General features: G+C 39.1%; 1 protein-coding gene across 3 annotated transcripts; it reads left to right on the top strand.

Annotated features, from left to right (window-relative positions):
- The first annotated feature begins 5,883 nt into the window (after positions 1-5,883).
- On the top strand, positions 5,884-22,036 carry foxp3-2 (forkhead box P3-2 protein). 3 transcript variants are annotated; one of them, XM_021564410.2, is made up of 14 exons: positions 5,884-5,946; positions 6,601-6,656; positions 14,760-14,931; positions 15,208-15,285; positions 15,471-15,591; positions 17,786-17,954; positions 18,199-18,303; positions 18,394-18,481; positions 18,641-18,715; positions 18,868-19,036; positions 19,262-19,338; positions 19,650-19,751; positions 19,866-19,987; positions 20,138-20,652. In XM_021564410.2, exons 3-14 carry the CDS (start codon positions 14,767-14,769, stop codon positions 20,193-20,195), a joined length of 1,329 nt encoding a protein of 442 aa, XP_021420085.2. In that variant the 5' UTR covers positions 5,884-5,946; positions 6,601-6,656; positions 14,760-14,766; the 3' UTR covers positions 20,196-20,652.
- The last annotated feature ends 479 nt before the right edge of the window (positions 22,037-22,515 follow it).

Below are 22,515 nucleotides of genomic sequence, written 5' to 3'. Positions count from 1 at the left end.
GTTTCCCTCGGCTCCCTTCGGAATTAGCGAGGTAAGATTCGGGATCTTCCGGAATAGGACAGGCGCGAAGTACCGTGTTCGAGAGAAAAAAAGAATCCGATACACAATCTGTCACATAACTTCACTACATGGAAAGGATATTGGAAATATTATCTCCCCTCTTCATGATGTGACAGTTTGAAGTTACTGTGCCCCTTTTTTTTAACAAAGCATATATTTCAATTGCTGTAGGCTATTGTTTTTAATGTTGTTGCATTCCCGTCATGGTGGTAGGCCCTATAATAAAGTATTACTTGACCTGATCATGTGATAGCAAAGTATATTTATATGTAAATATAGATTGCTTATACAGTGAGCTCCAAAAGTATTGGGACAGTGACAATTGGAATTGAAATGATATATGCTACCAGGATTACGGATAGTCCTGAATGAATCGTGAATAATGATCAGTGAGAAAGTAACAGACGCCCAAATATCATACCCCCAAGACATGCTAACCTCTCACCATTCCAATAACAGGGGGGATTAGCATTTTTTGGTGGGTATGATATTTGTGCGTCTGTTACTTTCTCACTCATCATTATTCACGATTCATTCAGGACTATCCGTAATCCTGGTAGCATCCACATTAATGTAGAAGTGTCTAGAAACATATTCTATTCTTATTTACATTAAAAGTGTATCCAAAATAACACAATGCTTTATTTACCATAGCCATTGTATCATTTCAAATCCAAAGTATTGGCATACAGAGCCAAACCAACAAAAAATGTGTCACTGTCACAATACTTTTGGAGCTCACTATATATCAAGGGTCAGACTGAAGCAACAGCTGCCACTCTAGAGAGCCAAAGAAAAAGTCAGGTGCACTGCTATTTCTCATCTGGCTTTAGTTTAGATGACTATCTGTTTCCTCATCCTCATCAACATAATAATCATCATCATAGTAATTATAATCATAATCATCATCATCATCCTCAACCCCATCCTCATCCTTATCATCGTTATTATCACCATCATCACTATTATCATCTCTACAAATACTTCCATAGTATTAGTGAAGGTCAGACTGCATTGTGGATGCATCAGACCACATGGCTTCACCAGGTGATGTTGATATTGACATAAAAAGCGGTGCTGTAAGTCACTTCCCTTGTAAGGCTCTTGGCGCCCAATCATTTAATCCTGCTCTAAATCCCTGGTAAAAAGGTGTTTTGTCTCGGCATGACACAACACTGTGCCGAGTGCCGTCATGCCTGCCTCGACAGCTGTCTAAACCGCTGGAAGCTAGGGGACCAGATGGCATCGCCTGACAAAGGGAAATATTTAGGAAAGAGAACCGGACATGTTTTTTGGGAGTAATTCTCCCAAAAATCATAGCAACAATCCATTGGAGGTTTTTCTTCATTCTGTGGGGCCAGGGAAGAATGTAAAACAGTATTTTTTAAATTCAATTTGTGTCCTAGTATAAGCTTGTTCAGCCAAGGTCAATGTCAAAGTAAATGGTGAATATGACATAATAATGGACTTCTAGGAACTTCTTGCCATTGTGTGTATGGCAAACGAGGCATATAGTGTGCATCCACCAACCGGGAAGCCTGGTCCCAGGTAAGATCTTGGCTGGGAGGCAAAGTGAACTGTAGCCTGTCCCTACTGGTCATGATTCCTGGACAACTGTTCCTATCTTTGTTGACAGACCATAAAAAATAGCTGAATATCATATGGAGTAGTCTAGGAACCTGCAGTCTTTGATGTGTAGGCCAAGGATCTGGGGAGTCTATGACCCAATGCTATCTGGAAGAGCTGGGCTTATTACCCCCCATTGTTTTATATTGTATGGTACTAATATTAAGATGAGAATATAGTATTAAGCTTAGCAAAACTATGGATTGCAGATTCTGTATGTCTTTAGAATACTTTATTAATACAATTACTAACTAAGACATCTCAATTCCATCTGCATTAATCAACGTCAATGTTAGCTCTGTACAGGATGAACCACATATGAGTATTAGCAAGTAAAGTCATTATCTAACTCTATATAATAACCCTGTACTAAACTACTAATACTGTATGTTGGCCATTGTCATAAAATAGTAATAGAAAAAGGCCACCTTGAAATTTGATGAGACTATTTTCAATGACAAGGTATTAATACAGCAAGGCTAATGAGTTCTGAAATATGTTTTAGGACAAAACATTTGGTCAATCTGTATTCAGTCAAAGTCATGTGATATCAATGGATATATTTCTGTAATTTTCAGTGTATTTTGTTGCTTCAGTTAGCAGATTAAACTATTGGTTTTTAACAAATAGATTTGTGATGATGAATGAAAATAGGCCTACTATCATACAGTAGCTGTTACAGAATTTCCAAATTATATCCTAAAAATTTGAAAAACACACCATGGCATTAATAAAAAAAAAAACAGCTATGAAAAACAAACCCCACAAAGGTTTTTGTCAAGGCCTGTATTCAGTTGTTATCTAATAAGGGTAACGTTTGATAAGAATGTATTGAAAATGAAATTGAGATGCTCAAGTCGACAGCTTCCTTGCAACTTCCTGTGGTGTATTTTAGATAGATGACCTTTGAAAACCTGAAAAAGAACTTTTCAGAACAAAGTGTTTACACCTGCTTAGAATGCCGTACTTTACCTCGCGTGGGCTTCCCCGTTGCGTAATGGACTATTTTTCGTTGGTTATGCTAATGTTTCCTCTGTAAAATGCCTTGCTAACAATTTTCGGTGGTGATGGTGGTATTAATGATAATGATGATCATCATCTTTATTACAGCATCAAAGATGAAGTAAAGTAGACACAACAACAACAAGAAATTACATTTCTCATGAGAAATACACATTTTGATGTCATCAGTTGTAACATTGATATTTTCATAAACTGTTTAATTCTAAAATGATACTGATGGTAAACATTGCACAACTTCTTGCAGTAGCTTATATTCTCATTCAATATAAACCTACGTCTGGCCTTCATTCTAGGAAACTTTTCATGCTATTACTGTTTTGAGCATATACTACTGTTTGTCACAATGAAAATGTAACCTTCAGCAAGTCACAATTATGACACACTTGAGGTCAACAACTGCCTACTTTCACCACCACTCCTCTCACGCGAGGAAAGAGGAAAAGTTGAATCAGAGACATATTCATTTCATTATGAATCACTTTCAAATCAATATGTAGGAGGTAAGGATGCAAATTCACTAAAAAGTACTTTTCGAATGTCTTGTCAGCAAGTATCAATACACTATGTGTGGTCAGGAATGTCAGAATGTGTGGTAAAAGACAGAACAATCTGTGTCCTTTCTCTGTTCCACCGCAGAATGAGGTTAATTTCATTGTTTTCCCTCAGCTGTGTTTTACATTCACACGAGAATACAAGTTTCAGGCGAATGTGTCTTGGTACACATGATAAATCCTACACCTCATAGCCAGTCCAAGAGTTAAATGGGTGAAAGCAGTTAGGAGAGTACTCTGGAAAGTTATTTAGGGATCTGGTTTGGAGACAGTGCTGGGTAATTGTAGGCTAGATGCAGGGTTTAGAGCCTGCAGATAGCACTGCAGAGAGTGTAGGCCCCTCAGGGTCATTGTGTCCTGTAACGTGGTCTGATAGACTAGACATAACATAGTAAATGTAAATCCGGGACACTCAAATTAGTAAAATATGTTACATTTGGTATGGTTACATAAGACAGATGGTTACTTAAGACAAAAATGAAAGTGGTTGGTCAGCGTGGATGGGTGGGTGTATAACCCGAATGTCTAGCAAACCAAAGGTTGCAAGTTCTCATCACGAGTAACTTTAGCATTTAAGCTAATTAGCACATTTTCAACTGCTAATTACCTTTTAGCTACTTTGCAACTTAGCATGTTAAGTAACACAAATGTCTAGCAATCCAAAGGTTGTGAGTTCGATTCTCATCACAGACAACTTTAGAATTTTAGCTAACAAGCAACTTTTCAACTACTTACTACTTTTTAGCTACTTTGCAACTACTTAGCATTTTAGCTAACCCTTCCCCTAACCCAAACCTTAACCCTTTTAGTTAACCCTTCCCCTAACCCTAACCCTTTAACCTAACTCCTAAACTAAACCCTAACCTTAACCCTAACCCCTAGCCTAGCTAACGTTAACCAGCTAGATAACATTAGCCACCTAGCTAGAATTTGTAACATATCATAAGTTTAGCAAAATTTGTAACATAGTGTACATTTAGAAAATTCGTAACATACACTGAGTATACCAAACATTAGGAACACCTTCCATGTCGCATGCAGACAACCCAGGTTCATTTAACTTACTTATGCTAATTCAGTGCAATACGGTGGATTACCCAGTTAATCAACAGTATCACAACACAAACTCTTTCTGTACACTGCCATTGTCATGCCCTGGTCTTTTTCACCTGTCCTTGTGATTGTCTCCACCCCTTCCAGGTGTTTCTTATTTTCCCCAGTGTATTTATCCCTGTGTTTCCGGTCTCTCTGTGCCAGTTCGTCTTGTCTGTTTCATGTCAACCAGCGTCTTTTTCCCGTGCTCCTGCTATTCTTTCTTTTACTAGTCCTCCCGGTTTTGACCCTTGCCTGTTTTCTGGACTCCGTACCCGCCTGCCCTGACCTCGAGCCTGCCTGCCACTGTACCTCCTGGACACTGAACTGGTTTTGACCTTTTGCCTGTCCACGACATTTCTCTTGCCTACCTCTTTTGGAACTAATAAATATCAAACGCTCAAACCATCTGCCTCCTGTGTCTGCATCTGGGTCTGGCCCTGAGCCCTTATAGCCATTGTGGCTTGAAGGATTTGTTTGGAATGAAATAAGTTGTGTTTCAGACTATTGAGGGTAGGGTAAGTCACTTAAATCATGCAAGCCCTATTTGTGTCAAACCTGTCCCAGTTACAGTTACAGTCACCTCCCAAATGATTGGAACGCTTGATAAAGATGAGCATAAAAGACAGTATAAAATAGAAATTCCAAATACTGAGCTATATTGTATGATATATATATATTTTATTATATTATTTTAAACGAATACAATTGATCAGAGAACTTGTCAAATGTATTCCCTCCTCAAAAAGATAGGGGTCGAAATGATTGGCACCCCTGTTTTCAGTACCTTTCTATACCTCACCTTGCAAGGATAACGGCACCAAGCATTTTTCTAAAATGTTTTATGAGATTGGAGAACACATTGGGAGGGATTGTAGATCATTCCACCTAAAAAATGTTGATGTCAAAATATTGTGACCTTCCGTAGCTTCCTGTTTCACTGGGGTATAGTTCTTTGGCCACGCAGTGTTTGGCCTCAAATGAAGGATGCATATGCTGAAAAGAACCTCATGCCTATTGTAAAATATGGTGGTAGATCTTTGATGTTATGGGGCCGTTTTGCTTCCACTGGTCTTGGGGCCCTTGTTACGGTTAATGGCATCATGAACTCTACCTAGTACCAGGATATTTTAGCCAACAACCAGGTTGCCTCTGCCAGGAGGCTGAAACTTGGCCGCACGTGAATCTTCCAACAAGACAATAACCCCAAGCACACATAAAAATCCACAAAGAAATGCTTAATTGACCCACAAAATGAAAATGTTATTTTATTATATTGTTAAACAAAATATTATTTTCTGAGCATTGTACTAGTATGAAATAATATAATTTAAAAATGTTTTTGAGGATTCAATATAGCAAAGTATTTGTATTATTTATTTTATACAGTCTTCTTTGCTCATCTTTATCAAGGGTGCCAATAATGTTGGATGTGAATGTATGTAGTACATTTTTGTTCTGTTGGCAGGCTCAAACTTTTTTGAGAAAGCTTTTCTTACCTTCTGTAACTTCCAGGTATAAATACAGACTGGATTCTGCAAACACACATTTCACACATCTGTTCCCTCTCACACATTGCGTGAGGCATCTTTAGGTGAGTGTTGAATGAAGGGGATCATGATTTTGCATTGTTCACGGTCTCTGTAATCTTAATTTGAGCATGTTATTGCTTTTATCCAACTTTATTTCAAGAATGCAACTCCTCATGGCTACCCACTGTGTTAACACACACTGAATTATACAAGGCCACATGATTATGTTTAGTCTGTATCAATAACTTTCAAATATAGCTATTGTAAAAGTTACCTGAATGTGATGTATTGGAAATGTAACAATAAGATACTTTTGAAAGAGATTAGCATCAATGTTCAAATATATTTAAACAAAAGACAAAACATGCATAGAGGTTTTTGTTTACTTGCCTAAAATAGTAATAATTAATGATGAATTAAAATATGAAGTAATTGTAATATCATCTCATCACAGAAATATACTATTGTAATATCATCTCATCACAGAAATATACTACTGATAAACCTTACATTGTGTATATTTATAAACCTGTTTTAATAAACATTTCAATTTCAAAATGCCTTTGCTCTTACCATAACCTACTTCACCATTACTGTATATATTGCTGGTAGTATAAGTGTTATTTTACGCATAATAGACGTCAAACATCATTAGTGGAATAGAACCCCCCCCCCCCCTTCCTCTGACATATTTGTTACCTTTTTTCATTTTCTAGCATCTCTTCCTCCCGAGAACAGGAAGACAGAAAGTGAGCAGGAGATACAGAGTAAGGTGAGAAAACTGTCTGTTTTAGTCTGTGGCCTTTGCATTTTAGGAATGTACTTCTTTGCTTTCAGCTAGAGTATTTGTTGGCAAACCATTCTGAGCATCAGAAGGGAGATAATTCAATAGGCAAGTGTCTATCAAATTGGGGTGCGTGTTCACCAGAGGTATGCTAGGTACGCAAAACTCCAGACCATGGTGTAATCTGTAATGGTGGATTGTATGTAGCTGTGGTGTATGAGCTATTTTATAGTGTAGTCTAATGATCATGGACCTTACTCCTTTAAAAATGTAAAAAGTATCAATATTGTATACCAGTTGGGTAACATAGATGAGAGATTGTAGGCATATAGCAAAAGAGTGAAAAATGCATGTTTTGTGAAAAGCGGCTGATAGATTTTATTAAGTACACACGATTAAGAAAAGTTTGCAATGGCTGATGTAGTGATGAACCTGTTAAAAGGTGTTAACAGGTGTAAAAGTAGGCATATAAAGCATCACTAATCATTTAGGCTAAAACAATCCAATCATTCCTCTACACATTGAAACATTATGTTCAATATCTTTTTTTAACTTCTCAGTGAATGGATTATTCACTGACACCCCAGTCGACACAGTTCTGACACAATCATTCACAAATTTGAAATGACTCTGGAATGATATCTATTACATTTTGGGTATATTATTTGAATTCAGTATGTCCAAGAGAAGAATAAATAGAAAATGATTGACAATCTCATCCAATATAATTCTTAAATTGATTTGGGTTAAGACCCAAGACCTGATATTCATAACACAATGAACTGTTGATGGATTGAACTCTTCACTTGCATGGTAGTCATGATGCGAAAGTCCTTTGTGACTAACATGGGGTCTTGTCCTGGATGTGTCTTTTATTATTAACCCATTAATGTCCATAACGGACATTTCTAATTGAATTTGGTTAACTTGTTCTCTGAGCTTACTGATGGACAAATCTGAAGATTTTTTAAAATCGAACAAAACGTTTGTCTACTATGTACTTTTTTTGATATTGTACAATATTTAGTCCTTGGATACATGTGGTTACAGTTTTTACACATTTCATGAATCAAGTCATGTGAATGAATACATGTTCAAATCATCAGAGCTTAAACATGTTTGGTATATATATATTGCCTGGACCAACATACAGTGCCTTCTCTAAGTATTCATAACCCTTGACTTATTCCACTTTTTGTTGTGTTACAGCTTGAATTCAAAATGGATAAAAATATATATTTTTTTCTCTCATCCATCTACACACAATACTCCATAATGACAAAGTGAAAACAGGTTTTTAGAAATCATTTATATAAGTATTCACAACCCTACACCCCTACTTTGTAGAGAAGCACCTTTGGGAGTGATTACAGCTGTAAGTCTTTCTGGGTAAGTCTCTAAGAGCTTTCCACACCTGAATTCTGCAACATTTGGCCATTATTATGAAAAAAATGGTTTGTTTATCATTGCTAGACAACCATTTCCCCAGCCCTTAACAATTACAAGCATACCCTTAACATGATGCAGCCACCACTATGCTTGAAAATATGGAGAGTGGTACTCAGTAATGTGTTGTATTGGATTTGCCCCGAACATAACACTTTCTATTAAGGACAAAAGTTAATTGCTTTGCCACATTTTTTGCAGTATTACTTTAGTGCCTTGTTGCAAACAGGATGCATGTTTTGGAATATATTTATTCTGTACAAGCTTCCTTCTTTTCACTGTGTCATTAGGTTAGTATTGTGGAGTAACTACAAATGCTGTTGATCCATCCTCAGTTTTCTCCTACCACAGCCATTAAACTCTGTAACTGTTTTAAGGTCACTTTTGGCCTCATGGTGAAATCCCTGATCGGTTTCCTTCCTCTCCGGCAACTGAGTTAGCAACGACACCTGTATATTGTAGTGACTCGGTGTATTGATACACCATCCAAAGTGTAATTACTATCTTCACCCTGCTCAAAGGGATATTCAATGTTTACCAATAGGTGCCCTTGTTTGCGAGGCATTGGAAAACCTTCCTGGTCTTTGTGGTTGAATCTGTGTTTCAAATTCACTGCTCGACTGAGAGAATATATAGATCATTGCATGTTTGGGGTACAGAGATGAGGTAGTCATAAAAAAATAATGAAACAAAAACTATTATTTCACACAGAGTGATACCATTCAACTCATCATGTCCCTTGTTAAGCACATTTTTACTCCTGAAGTTATTTAGGCTTTCCATAACAAAGGGGTTGAATACTTATTGACTCAAGACATTTACGCTTTTCATTTCTCATTAATTTGTAAAAATATTTGAAAAACATTATTCCACTGATATTATAGGGTATCTTGTATAACCCCATGCCCCAAAATAATTGATATTTAATCAATTCTAAGTTCAGTCTGTAACACAACAACCTGTGGAAAAAGTCAAGGGGTGTGAATACTTTCTGGAGGCACTGTAAACATATCTAAAGAAATCCACAAACACTCTTTCTCTCTCTCACACACACACACGCACACACACACACACACACACACACACACACACACACACACACACACACACACACACACACACACACACACACACACACACACACACACACACACACACACACACACCCCTGTAGCGTATATGAAACATGTTCAGATCTCAATACATTTTGGTGTATATATTGCCTGAACCAATATATATGTAAAAACAATATCTAAAGAAATACACACACACTTACACTAACACACACTCCTAGAGTATATTGTACAGTATAAAAAATCCAAGGCACATCTATAGAGAATGAGGCATGCTAAATAATTATCCCTATTTATCTCCCTCTCTCACAAGCACGTGTACACACACATACCACAGACTTGATCCATGAAATGTGTAAAAAAACCAGTAACCATATGCCCATAGACTAAATGTAGTATGATACAGAAACGGCTGTATTTCACAATCAACAATAAATTGAATCCTTCATTGAGTGTACACAACATTAGGAACACCTTCCTAAAATTGAGTTGCACCCCTTTTTCCTTCAGAATAGCCTCAATTCACCCGCCAGTGTTGACTCCAAGACTTCCCACAGTTGCGTCAAGTTGGCTGGATGTCCTTTGGGTTGTAAACCATTCTTGATACACACAGGAAACTGTTGAGCGTAAAAAATAACAGCAGTTGCAGTTCTTGACACCGTTAAACCGATGCGCCTGGCACCTACTACCATACCTTGTTCAAAGGCACTTCAATCTTTTGTCTTGCCCATTCACCCTCTGAATGGCACATTTATACAATCCTTTAATATACAATTTATACAATCCTTTAAAAAAACTCGACAAGTCAGTTAAGAACAAATTCTTCTTTTCAGTGACAGGTTAACTACCTTGTTCAAGTGCAGAACAGCAGATTTTTACCTTGTCAGCGCAGGAATTTGATCTCACAACCTTCTGGTTATTGGTCCAACACTCTAACCACTAAGCTACCTGCCGCCCCAATAAGCAATCCATGTTTCAATTGCCCCAAGGCTTAAAAATACTTATTTAATTAACCTGCCTTCCCCTTTATCTACACTGATTGAAGTGGATTTAATAAGTCAGGGATCATAGCTTTCACCTGGATTCACCTGGTCAGTCTGTCATGGAAAGAGCAGTTGTTCCTAATGTTTTGTACACTCAGTTTATATTTGGCATATTTGGGCTTAGAACAGGTCAAATAACAATAGTATTTGTTTCTTTTGTATTTAAAAAAATATATGCTTTAGTATTTTAGATTTTTTCATATTTTCTCTAAATCCCAACTTTGATTGACACTGGAAGTGTGATCGATAATGATCATCTTAAAATCCAATGTGGCCTGTCTAGACACTTTTACTGTTGATGCCAAATTTCATGTATTCACACCAAACAGAATTTGTTCTGTGGCACATTTGGATATTATACCTAATTATAAACTGGGTGGTTCGAGCCCTGAATGCTGATTGGTTGACAGCCGTGGTATATTAGACCGTATAGGTATGACAAAACATGTATTTTACTGCTGTAATTACATTGGTAACCTGTTTATAATAGCAATAAGGCACTACTAGGGTTTGTGATATATGGCCTATACACCACGGCTAATGGCTATATCCAGGCACTCCGTTTTGCGTCGTGCGTAAGAATAGCCCTTAGCCGTGGTATATTGACCACATACCACAACCCCTCATGCATTATTGCTTAAATATAGTACAAGAATGTCATTTTTTCAAGAATGTGTACCGTTATCATCACATGTTGCGGTGTAATCAAAATTACCCTACATTCTGGTTTATCTGACTCTGTCAATAACTGTACTTTTTTTTACCACAAAAAAGCAAATGATGGAATATGATAATGTTTTCGGTACATCAATGTCAGAAGCTATGAATCACCTTGCAGAATTTGTACTGTTATACTTTGGTCTTCAATTGCATTACTTTTGATCTGTGAGATATACATTTTTAGGTTAGAAACCAAGAAAGCATTTAGTCTCTATGATTTATTTGCAGTGAGTCTAAAAATAAAGTATTGAGGCTTCACAACACGCATTTAATCAGAAACTCATCAAAACATTTCAGGACGATTAGGTTGTGTTTCTAATGGACATATTGATGCTTAACCTAATTTAAAGATCAGATTAGGATGAACAGATTAATACATGAGGGAATGAGCACAATTCTTTGTATTGTAGTTTATAGAATAATAAATGTAGGTTAAATTCTGGTGAAAGCCAATAACGATGTACTAGCCATAGTTATAAATGGAAGCTCTGAGTCAGTGTGACATGATTGTAGAGTGTGGGTTCGTAGAATGTGAGAACTGCTCATTCCAGCATTTACACCCCTCACTTGTTGTGGCTGGATTTACGCTGCATGCTAATGCCACATGAGTAATCGTGAGTAGTCGTTCATGTTCTATCTCAATTGCTTTTTAAACGTTCCTTTACAGCCCAACATCTGGAAATATAGAAGCTGGACATAAATGTTCAAGAAATATCCTGACTTTGTAATTTAATCTGCAAAAATGTTAGCAAATTGCTAATTTGCTCAGTATGATAAAAAAAAAAAGCTGTAGAACTGGTATTACATGAAGATCAAATTCATAGTTTGGTTTCATACTGATTTTGCTATTTAGATTCATTCAGTAAATTTTGGACATGAAAGTGTCATCACTCCAGTATACTCAAATCTATTTTATATATATGTTTTGTTCTCATTCAAATAGAACATTTTAATTAGAAGAAAACATATTATGAGTTAAAAGCAATAGAATTTAGAAAAATATAAATTTCAACAATGTCTTTGTGGATCAAAGATTAACAATAACATTTCCTCTGCTTATAATTTCTCCCTCCCCTAGTGTAGTGTTATAGGCCAAAAAAAGCTCCTCTTCAAATCAATGTCACCCACAGGTTCATACCAAAGCGCCAACAACAGACAGATATCCTAGATATGGGAGCATAGTGAGTAGTAAGAAAACTTGAAGAGAAATACTTTAGATATGACACATGATGAATAGCTTTACATACAGTACGTAATTGATTGCAAATATGGTATTTTGATCATCAAACCCACTCCTAGACTATAGTAAAAGCTGAATGTCATTGCCCTCAGTTGAGAGAAGTGTTGAAAGAAATGTTAATATCTTCTACTTGTAATGATATTGTAGCACGTCCATTCATCAAATCACACTCTACGAATCTGTGTGATATCAACATGTAGCTCTCAATTCCAAATAAAAAAGATTTGCTTATTCATTTAATGCCTGTTATGTGACTTGTTGATTCAGTCTTCTCTTTACTTTGATCTGAGCTCTCTCTACAGGAGATATGTTTGGTTTTGCTCGTGAAGTGGAGATAAAAGCGAGAAACCACAAAGAGCTTCAGTACTTTCTATTTCTACTGAATTCCTGTTTCCTCTTCCTGGGTTGCTGGGTGAGAGCGTGCATTTGCAATTGTATACGGTGGTCTGGTCTTTTTCCACATCTTGTTATGTTACAGGCTTATTCTAAAATTGCCTAAATCGTTTATTTTCCTTGTCAATCTACACACAATACGCATAATGACAAAACAAAAACAGCCTTTAGAATTTTTGCAAATGTATTTAAAAAAAACCCTGAAATATCACATTTACATAATTTTCAGAACCCTTTACTCAGTACTTTGTTGAAACACCTTTGGCAGTGATTACAGCCTTGAGTCAAATCAAATCAAATCAAACTTTATTTGCCACATGCGCCGAATACAACAAGTGTAGACCTTACCGTGAAATGCTTTCTTACAAGCCCTTAACCAACAGTGCAGTTCAAGAAGAGTTAAGAAAAATATTTACCAAATAAACTAAAGTAAATCATTATAAAAAGTAACACAATAACATAACATTAACGAGGCTATATACAGGGGGTACCGGTACCGAGTCAGTGTGCGGGGGTACAGGTTAGAGGTAATTTGTACATGTAGGTAGGGGTGAATTGACTATGCATAGATAATAAACAGCGATTAGCAGCAGGGTACAAAACAAATGGAGGGGGAGGGTCAATGTAATAGTCTGGTGGTCATTTGATTAATTGTTCAACAGTCTTATGGCTTGGGGTTAGAAGCTGTTAAGGAGCCTTTTAGTCCTAGACTTGGTGCTCCGGTACCGCTTGCCGTGCGGTAGCAGAGAAAACAATCTTTGACTTGGGTGACTGGAGTCTCTGAGTATTTTATGTGCTTTCCTCTAAAACCACCTATTATATAGGTCCTGGAATTCAGGAAGCTTGGTGCCAGTGATGTACTGGGCCATACGCACTACCCTCTGTAGTGCCTTATGGTCAGATGCCGAGCAGTTGCCATACCAGGCGGTGACGCAACCGGTCAGGATGCTCTCGATGGTTTTGAGGATCTGAGGAACCATGCCAAATTTTTTCAGTCTCCTGAGCGGAAAAGATTTTTGTTGTGCCCTCTTAACGACTGTCTTGGTGTGTTTGGACAATGATAGAGCGTTGGTGATTGTGGTCAGCAAGGTACTTGAAACTCTCGACCCGCTCCACTACAGCCTTGTTCGGCCCGCCTTTTCCTGTAGTCAACGATCAGCTCCTTTGTCTTGCTCACATTGAGGGAGAGGTTGTTATCCTGTCATCACACTGCCAGGTCTCTGACCTCCTCCCTATAGGCTGTCTCATCGTTGTCGGTGATCAGGCACACCACTGTTGCGTCATCAGCAAACGTAATGATGGTGTTGGAGTCGTCATTGGCCACGCAGGCGTGGGTGAACAGGGAGTACAGGAGGGGTCTAAATACACACTCCTGAGGGGCCCCAGTGTTGAGGATCAGCGTGACAGACGTGTTGTTGTCCACCCTTCCCACCTGGGGGCAGCCCATCAGGCAGCCCAACTATGTACAAAAAAGGATGTAATTTCTAAACGGTTCACCCGATATGGATGAAAATACCCTCAAAATAAAACTGACAGTCTGCACTTTAACCGCAAAGTCATTGTATCATTTCAAATCCAAAGTGCTGGAGTACAGAGCCAAAACAACAACTAATTATGTCACTGTTCGAATCACTGTATGTTTTTGAGATACCTGCTGCTATCAGTTCCGTCTCTGTACGCTTCAATGTCTGTGTAGTTGCACCTGTGCACAACCACAACATCTCTCAGCCCAGACTGTGTTTGAACTCCTTTACCTTTCATTATGTCTGATAAGGGAACAAAAGACACCATGCCTCCAAACCTGTTGCTGTCTAACATTTATCAAAGAGCACATTTGTATTCCCCACCCCCCCTTTCTCTCTCTCTCTATTTCTCACTCGCTTTCTCTCTCTCTCTCTCTCTCTCTCTCTCTCTCTCTCTCTCTCTCATTGTAGCTATGTGTTGATTAATGTCATATGTTGAAATATATGCAAGACCGAATACAACATATCCTTACAAATATGAACATCTCTACATAATTGGTGCCCTGTGTGGGGACGATCTACTGTGACTTGTGATTATTTGCAATTGTTTATGTTGTCTACACATTCACAACTTTTATCCACCACCACCCATGCATTCCTGGCGGTAGCATGCACTTAGCACTAACCATCCATTTCCTCTCTTCTGCACCAAGCCCAGGGATGCCACAGACTGAGAGTGAGAGGTTGAAGAGTGGGCGGCTGAACAGTGGTAGACAGCAGCAGCAGCGAGATTGGCGGGGTGAACACGGAGAAGAGCCAGGCACACGTACCAAGCCAAATGATTCTGTCTCACCTCGGCTCTATGCTCGTACCTCTGTTACTCAGGTATTGGTTGAACTGCTGCTGTGGTTTCAATCAACATGTAACACATAATTGGAAGAAGACTAAAATAAATATCAATGGAAAGTATAGAGCTAAAGTGTAAATCAAGTCAGTTCCATACAGTTGGCTTTTTCATGTTTTTTTTGTCTCTTATATTTTGCATAATAATGCTAATTTAAAGACAAGTTTCCAGGAGGCAATATCTATATTTTCATTACATGGAGTTTTTCCTAATAGTGAGATAGATGAATGATATAAATAAATGTCCATTATTTATAGATGGGTTTCCCATTGATGATTGGATCTGGAGGTCCACTTATGGCCTCATCTCAGCTCCAGAACATACTGTTACAGCAGGTAGGATATTATCCTATTCTTATACCTCCTATTATAACAAGTTTCAAGGCCCTATTCTGACCAGAGATTCATGTAATGCATACACTGATATTAGCAAAAAAGCTGCTTGTGTTTGCTCAGAGCACTCCCTGCTGGTAAAAGGGGGGTACTGTAAGTGTGAGCATGTTGTTATGCGTCCTTCCTAGTGTTCCAGTGAGGAAGAGGGGAGACCTTTCCTGCAGCGGGTGTTTCGGTGCCCCCAGTTGAGCCAGCACAGACCCTCTGTCCTACGCCAGGCTGTCCTGGCTGCCCACGTACGACCACAGAGTAAGCTCTGCTCTGACTGACCCTCTGCAGCAGCACCCTTACAGTACACATACAACTGAACTATCATGTCATATGAGATGATAGAATAAAACAGCTCTTTATGGAGAAACAATGTCCTTGACACTGCTGTGTAATAATGTAGAATGGATGTAGAATGGATGTATAGAATCCAAAACCAACTCCATAGTTCACTTCTCTCCGCTCTTCTCTCCTACTGCAGCATCCTTACAACCAAACCATTATAGCTTTTCATTGTCAAAACTTTTTTAAATTCCCCCTTCCCAAAATAGGTCATTTTTATTTAACTAGGCAAGTCAGGTAAGAACAAATTCTTATTTACAATGAGGGCCTAGGAACAGTGGGTTAACTGTCTTGTTCAGGGGAAGAACGACAGATTTGTACCTTTTCAGCTCAGTGGTTTATTCTAGCAACCTTGCAGTTACTAGCCCAACACTCTAACCACTAGGCTACCTGCTACCCCAGGTAATGTGGGTGTAGGGTCGCACTTTTGAATGGAAACACTGGTGGCTTAAAAAAATAGTGTCATTACATGTGTTGTACACAATTCTATACAGTCATTATGCATAATTCATATAGGAGGTTCATGGAAAATGTTTCTACAGTGGCAAGAAAAAGTAGGGGAACCCTTTGGAATTACCTGGAGATCTGCATAAATTTGACATAAATTTGATCTGATCTTCATCTAAGTCACAACAATAGACATACACAGTGTGCTTCAACACACATTATTGTATTTTTCTTGTCTATATTGAATACATAATTTAAACATTCACAGTGTAGGATGAAAAAAGTATGTGAACCCCGAGGCTAATGACTGCTCCAAAAGCTAATTAGAGTCAGGAGTCAGCTAACCTGGAGTCGAATCAATGAGACGAGATTGGAGATTGGAGATTGGATATTGGTTAGAGCTGCCCTGCTCTATAAAAAACCCTCACAAAATTTGAGTTTGCTATTCACATGAAGCATTGCCTGATGTGAACCATGCCTCGAACAAAATAGAAGACCTAAGATTAAGAATTGTTGCCTTGCATAAAGCTGGAAATGGTTACAAAAGTACATTCAAAAGTCAGTCCACGGTAAGACAATTTCTCTATAAATGGAGAAATTTCAGCACTGTTGCTACTCTCCCTAGGAATGGCCGTCCTGCAAAGATGAATGCAAGAGCACAGCGCAGAATGCTCAATGAGGTTAAGAAGAATCCTAGAGGGTCAGCTAAAGACTTACAGAAATCTCTGTAAGATGCTAACATCTCTGTTGACGAGTCTACAATACGTAAAACACTAAACAAGAATGGTGTTCATGGTTGGTCATCACGGAAGAAGCCACTGCTGTCCCGAAAAAACATTGCTGCAAGTCTGAAGATTGCAAAAGAGCACCTGGATGTTCCACAGCGATACTGGCATAATATTCTGTGGACAGATGAAACTAAAGTTGTGTTGTTTGGAAAGAACACACAACACTATGTGTGGAGAAAAAAAGGTACAGCACACCAGCTGGACAGCTTGCTATCATCAACGGACAAATTAATTCCCAAGTTTATCAAGACATTTTACAGGAGAATGTAAGGCTGTCTGTCCGCCAATTGAAGCTCAACAGAAGTCAGGACAACATCCCAAAAGACAGAAGTAAATCAACAACATAATGGTTTGAATAGAAGAAAATACACCTTCTGGAGTGGCCCAGTCAGTCCTGACCTCAATCTGATTGAGATGCTGTGGAATGACCTCAAGAGAGTGCTTCACACCAGACATCCCAAGAATATTGTGAAACTGAAAACATTTGGAAAGAGGAATGGTCCAAAATTCTGTTGTGCAGGTCTGATCCGCAACTACAGAAAATGTTTGGGGTTGAGGTTATTGCTGCCAAAGGAGGGTCAACCTGTTATTAAATCCAAGGGTTCACATACTTTTTCCAACCTGCACTGGGAATGTTTACCCGGTGTGTTCAATAAAGACATGAAAAATTATAATTGTTTGTGTGTTATTAGTTTAAGCTGTGGTTTGTCTATTGTTGTGATTTAGATGAAGATCAGATACAATTTTATGACCAATTTATGTAGAAACATTCCAGGTCATTCTAAATGGCTCACATACTTTTTCTTCCCACTGTCGGTCTTTTTCAATAATATAAATATTTCTCTACCTTTCTTTTCCAACACCGTGCACTATAACAGCGGCCGGTTCAGCTCAACCCATATCACCGTGCAAGGTGGAGGTGGACACAGGGAGCCGTGGACAGTCCTCACCCCCACACTCTGAGCACTCTCCTGGGCCCACTCGTCACCCCTCTCCCCTGAGGAGAGCCAATCCTAAGCAGAGCTCCATCATCACCAGGCATAATGAGTGAGTTATGTGTTTGTGTCACAGGAGGTTGGTGGCACCATAATTGGGGAGGATGGGCTTGTGGTAATGGCTGCAGAGGAATGAGTGGATCGCATAAACTGCATCAAACACATGGGTTCCAGAAGTAAAGAGAGCCGTCGTCTGTGTGTGTGTGCGTGTGTGAACAGACACGGCATAAACAATGCACGGCTGGTTTGATTGCGTTCAGTCCTGAGTTGATAATATTCCTCCCTTCCTTCTGCAGGCCAGGTCACCCAACCCTACGGAGCTCCAGTGCTCTGTTTCTCAACGGACTCTGCTGCTGGCCAGGCTGCGATGCGGTATTTGAAGAATTTCCACGTTTTTTGAAGTGAGTCATGAGCACCAGTATATTTCATTGGTCATTGTTATGCAGTTTGGGTGCTGTTCTTTATAGTCATGGCTTTGATTACATCTCCAGACACCTCCACTCTGACCATGGCCATGGAGACAGAAGCATTGCACAGTGGAGGGTACAACAAGACATGGTGCAATACATGGAGACCCAGGTTTGTTCCTGTAGTTCTACATACAGTATAATAGACAGTTTTACAGAAAAGTTCCAAATAGTGAACACTGACAACAGAGAAAGGTTGTAAAGCTCCAAGTCCAACTAAGTGGAAATGTGGCCCCTAATGAACCTTGATTCATCTTCTCTCTTTCTTTAGCTGACTGTGGAAAAACAGAAACTCTTTGCAATGCAACTCCATCTGCACCTGTCTGAACACAAATCAACTGACATGGTAACTCCTCAAGGCTTCCCTATTTTGGCTAATGCCTTCAAATTCCTATAGTAACCTCCCATGCCATTGCCCATTATCCTTCCCTTTTTAAGAAATGTACCCCAACCTAACCATATTGAATGTCTGTGTTGTTGGTTGTCTCTCCCTGTCAGAAGGCAGGTTCAGATTGGCCCTACAGTCACAACCTGGCACTAGTCCTGCCCCAGTACTCATCCCCGGCCTTGGCAGCAGATGGAGTGCCACGCTGCTCCACTAAAGAGCCAGAGGAGCTGGCACAGCATGAGCAATGGCCCGCTGCCGCTCCCCACCATCTACTCCCAGGTAACACCATTTCACGCTCATCTTCAACACGGAGTAACATTCACATAACATTCACATAGCATGACTGCTGATCCACTTTTCTTAAGCTAGAGAAAGTTCCCACTCCATTTTGCATTCCTCCAAGTGTTTTGCTTGTTTGTTTTGGTGATGATGCCTTTCGCGTTGCCACGAAATCTGATCCAAACTCAAGAACCAGCATGTTTGCTTTCGTTGGGCACCCCACAGATCTTGTCCCGAGTGTTGAGTGTTACAAATACAACAACATCCGGCCTCCGTACACCTACGCCTGCCTGATAAGATGGGTGAGTTGTCTGAATCAGTCAGTAGAGTCCCTCTGAACACTCAGGTAAAGGCACACTTGAGTAAAGGAAAAGGTAGACTGTCGAGAGTCTGGCTGAGCGGCTGAGCAACTAATACAGTTTGACCTGTAGTTCATGCATCTTTGTTGAACTGAAAGACAGCAACATTCTACCTTTTCGTCTACACAAGTGGGACATTAATATCGAGTCCATTGTATTGGACTACATGAGTAGCAAGACTTTATGTCTAGACTTCATGTGAGCTGTTTCAATTGCACAAGTCTACTGTGAATGTCCACCATGTCTGTCTGCAGTCTATCCTGGAGTCTCCAGACAAGCAGCGCTCTCTGAATGACATCTACAACTGGTTCACCACAATGTTCTTCTACTTCCGACACAACACGGCCACATGGAAGGTTTGGCTTCTCCTTGGATCATTATGTTAACTTACATTTGAGTCTCCAATTTGAGTTCTGAGGAATATTGACTCCCGAGATCCTAACACAAGCTGTATTCCTTTGCCACCACAGAACGCTGTCCGTCATAATCTTAGCTTGCACAAGTGTTTTGTGCGAGTGGAGGGAGGCAAGGGGGCTGTCTGGACAGTGGATGAAATGGAATATCAAAGGAGAAAGGGACAAAAATATCACAGGTAGGCCTCTGCTCTGGATATGCTTTCTTGATTCATTCTTAGTGTTGCAACTTCATTCCAACTCAACAAGGGAGTGTGCTATTGTTAACCCCACCCATTAACAAAGGCATGTTTTTTATTATATTGTAATAATATGGAAAACTATTTCAGGGATCATCATGTGAAATGGTTGGCACCCTTCTCCTTATTCCGTCCAGAAGAACCTTGAACATAGCCATCCCTTCAGTGAATGAAAAACTACAGGAAAAGGAAGTCACCAGGACCTATAACTGAATCAGGTATATTATAACAGGGCTGGACCAAAAGCCTCCATATTAGTTCTCCAGGCAGAGGGTTGACCAGTCCTGGTCTACAGTATCTACAGCACCCAGCACCACCTTCTTTATTCAGCAGCAGATGGTGCTATAATACATAGCATAGCCCCGGACTCTTTTGCCTCTCTAGACTGATTATGAAGAAGTGTGCATGGCTGGAATGGCAATATATTCTGCAGCCTTTGAAATAAAAATATACACTTAAAAATGATTTGTCAATAAAACCACAGTGAAAAGGTGAACAATCATTTTGTTTTGTAGTGTTGGCTACATATGTGTTACAGCAAGCAAGTACAAATTGGACATTCTGTCAAAAATTCATAAAATAATTAATAAAATTAATATTTGAATGTATTTCTGATTTTGGATCACCTGTTGCAGTCATTACTTTATTCTTTTTTGTGAGAAAACAAAATCAGTTTACCCACAAACCTTTAAATAACAGCTACCCTCCACAATCCCTTTTACATCATTCTCCATAAATCCAGATGAACTCTGTGAAAGACAAAGGGAGAATGTATCTTCCTGCAATGTGAAAGCCCTGTTTAATAATGTTTTCACCTGTGAGTAGCAGCCTGCTGCAGTTCTCTCAGCTCCCTGGTGAGTCTCAGTCAGAAGGTGAAGTATAAATAAAACCCATTCTCCTCGCTCCCACATGCATGATTCCTACAGGACATGTACTCCTCAATGCTCTCACAACCTTTGAGAGCCTCCGCCTTGCTTCAGTGCCTTCAGCCTCTTTTGTTGCTCCTGACACTCCTTCATTGCCATTGAACTTTAGCCACTTAATCTTTACCACAACCTGAACAATATCTCATGTACACAATGGGTCTAACATTCCGCAGTGTCACTGACATCAAGCAAAAATATTGCCTATACATTAGCCCTACGGTTTCTAAACGTCTCCATTGTGTTTTTCATATTTCACAGCTATTAGTCAGTTTTTCCACAGACCCAGCAGTTGTCCCTCTGTATGAATCAGTCTTTCCACTAGAAAGGGATATCCAGTTATTTATATCCAGAGCTTTTTTTTCTAAAGGACAAAAGTTATTTATTTGGTGTGCATGGGTAAACATGAGACTGTGCGATATGAGGCTAAAACATAACTCCTTACTCTAGGCACACCTCAGGCTGGACCAGATCCATTTCACAGGCCTGTCATTTAAAGCATTTCCTTTAGGAGAATCCTGTACAGTGTTACATCCTCTAAAACCTCTACTCTTATGGTTCATGCTGGCAGGTGCTTATTATTACCCATTCAACTTCCTCTGTAAACGCTAGCCATCAAAACCCTTGGCAGCATTTACAATGACACAAACAGACTGCCAATACAAGATACAATCGAAAGCTATTTCCTTTTGGGGAAAACACACCATCTCAAAATATAAGGTGTAGTCTTGAAAGTGAGGACAGTTTGAGCTAATCACAGTGTTTTCCTCATCTGCTGAAATAAGCACTTGGACCAGTGTTTTGTTTCTGTGGAGATGTGAAGTATGGAAAGTCCAATATATCCAGATGTTCAGTATGAAGTCCAATATATCCAGATGTGCAGTATGCTCATTCACGAGTAGACCTATAGTAGTTGTCACATTGACCTGATCGAATAAGATCACCTTGGAAGTGTTTTCATGTGAGATTACTTTCATAGGAGATTACATTGCACATCTTGTCGATGTCTGTTTTATGTGCAATCCCAAAATGTAATTAAATTAAATTCAAGACTACAGTATCAAGTGTTTTTACGATGTACTTCTTAATATAAACATGCATGACAAAAAATATGCTCAATCATTGGGTAATGCAAATAATTATATATGGTGTAGATCTCTTTTCCTTTTGCCTTGGATAATGCATGCTAATAATGCTTTCTAAACGCAAAAGCATACTACAATGTAAAAACCATTTCTGTGTAATTCCATATGAGGTGGGTCATTTTGCACATTCCTTTTCGCTCTCTCTTTCCAAAGATATATGCATATTTCCCCCCATATTTTGTTTCAAGTCTAAAGTGTCTGCCTCTTATCTCTCACTGACAATCTCACATCCACAAACCTGCTAGCTCTCAGAAAAGTGCCTCAGGCAAGGTATTTTTGACAGGACAAGACAGATATGGAGTTCTGTGGAGATGACACTTTTCAGACCTTGAGTCGTAAATATAAAAGTGTTCACCTGTAAAATAACCATCCAAAATATGGAAAATTGTTAACTAGCAGA

This window comes from Oncorhynchus mykiss, chromosome 16 (genome assembly GCF_013265735.2).
Source record: "Oncorhynchus mykiss isolate Arlee chromosome 16, USDA_OmykA_1.1, whole genome shotgun sequence".
NCBI lineage: Eukaryota > Metazoa > Chordata > Actinopteri > Salmoniformes > Salmonidae > Oncorhynchus > Oncorhynchus mykiss.
The sequence above is the reverse complement of the archived record's forward strand: the minus strand, read 5'-3'. Positions and strand labels throughout refer to the sequence as shown.

Coding starts and splice junctions, on each gene's coding strand:
- foxp3-2 (XM_021564411.2), top strand. CDS start 14,767: ATGCCACAGACTGAGAGTGAGAGGTTGAAGAGTGGGCGGCTGAACAGT. Junction 19,037..19,261: donor TCCCCACCATCTACTCCCAG/GTAACACCATTT, acceptor GGCACCCCACAG/ATCTTGTCCCGAGTGTTGAG. Junction 19,339..19,649: donor ACGCCTGCCTGATAAGATGG/GTGAGTTGTCTG, acceptor GTCTGTCTGCAG/TCTATCCTGGAGTCTCCAGA.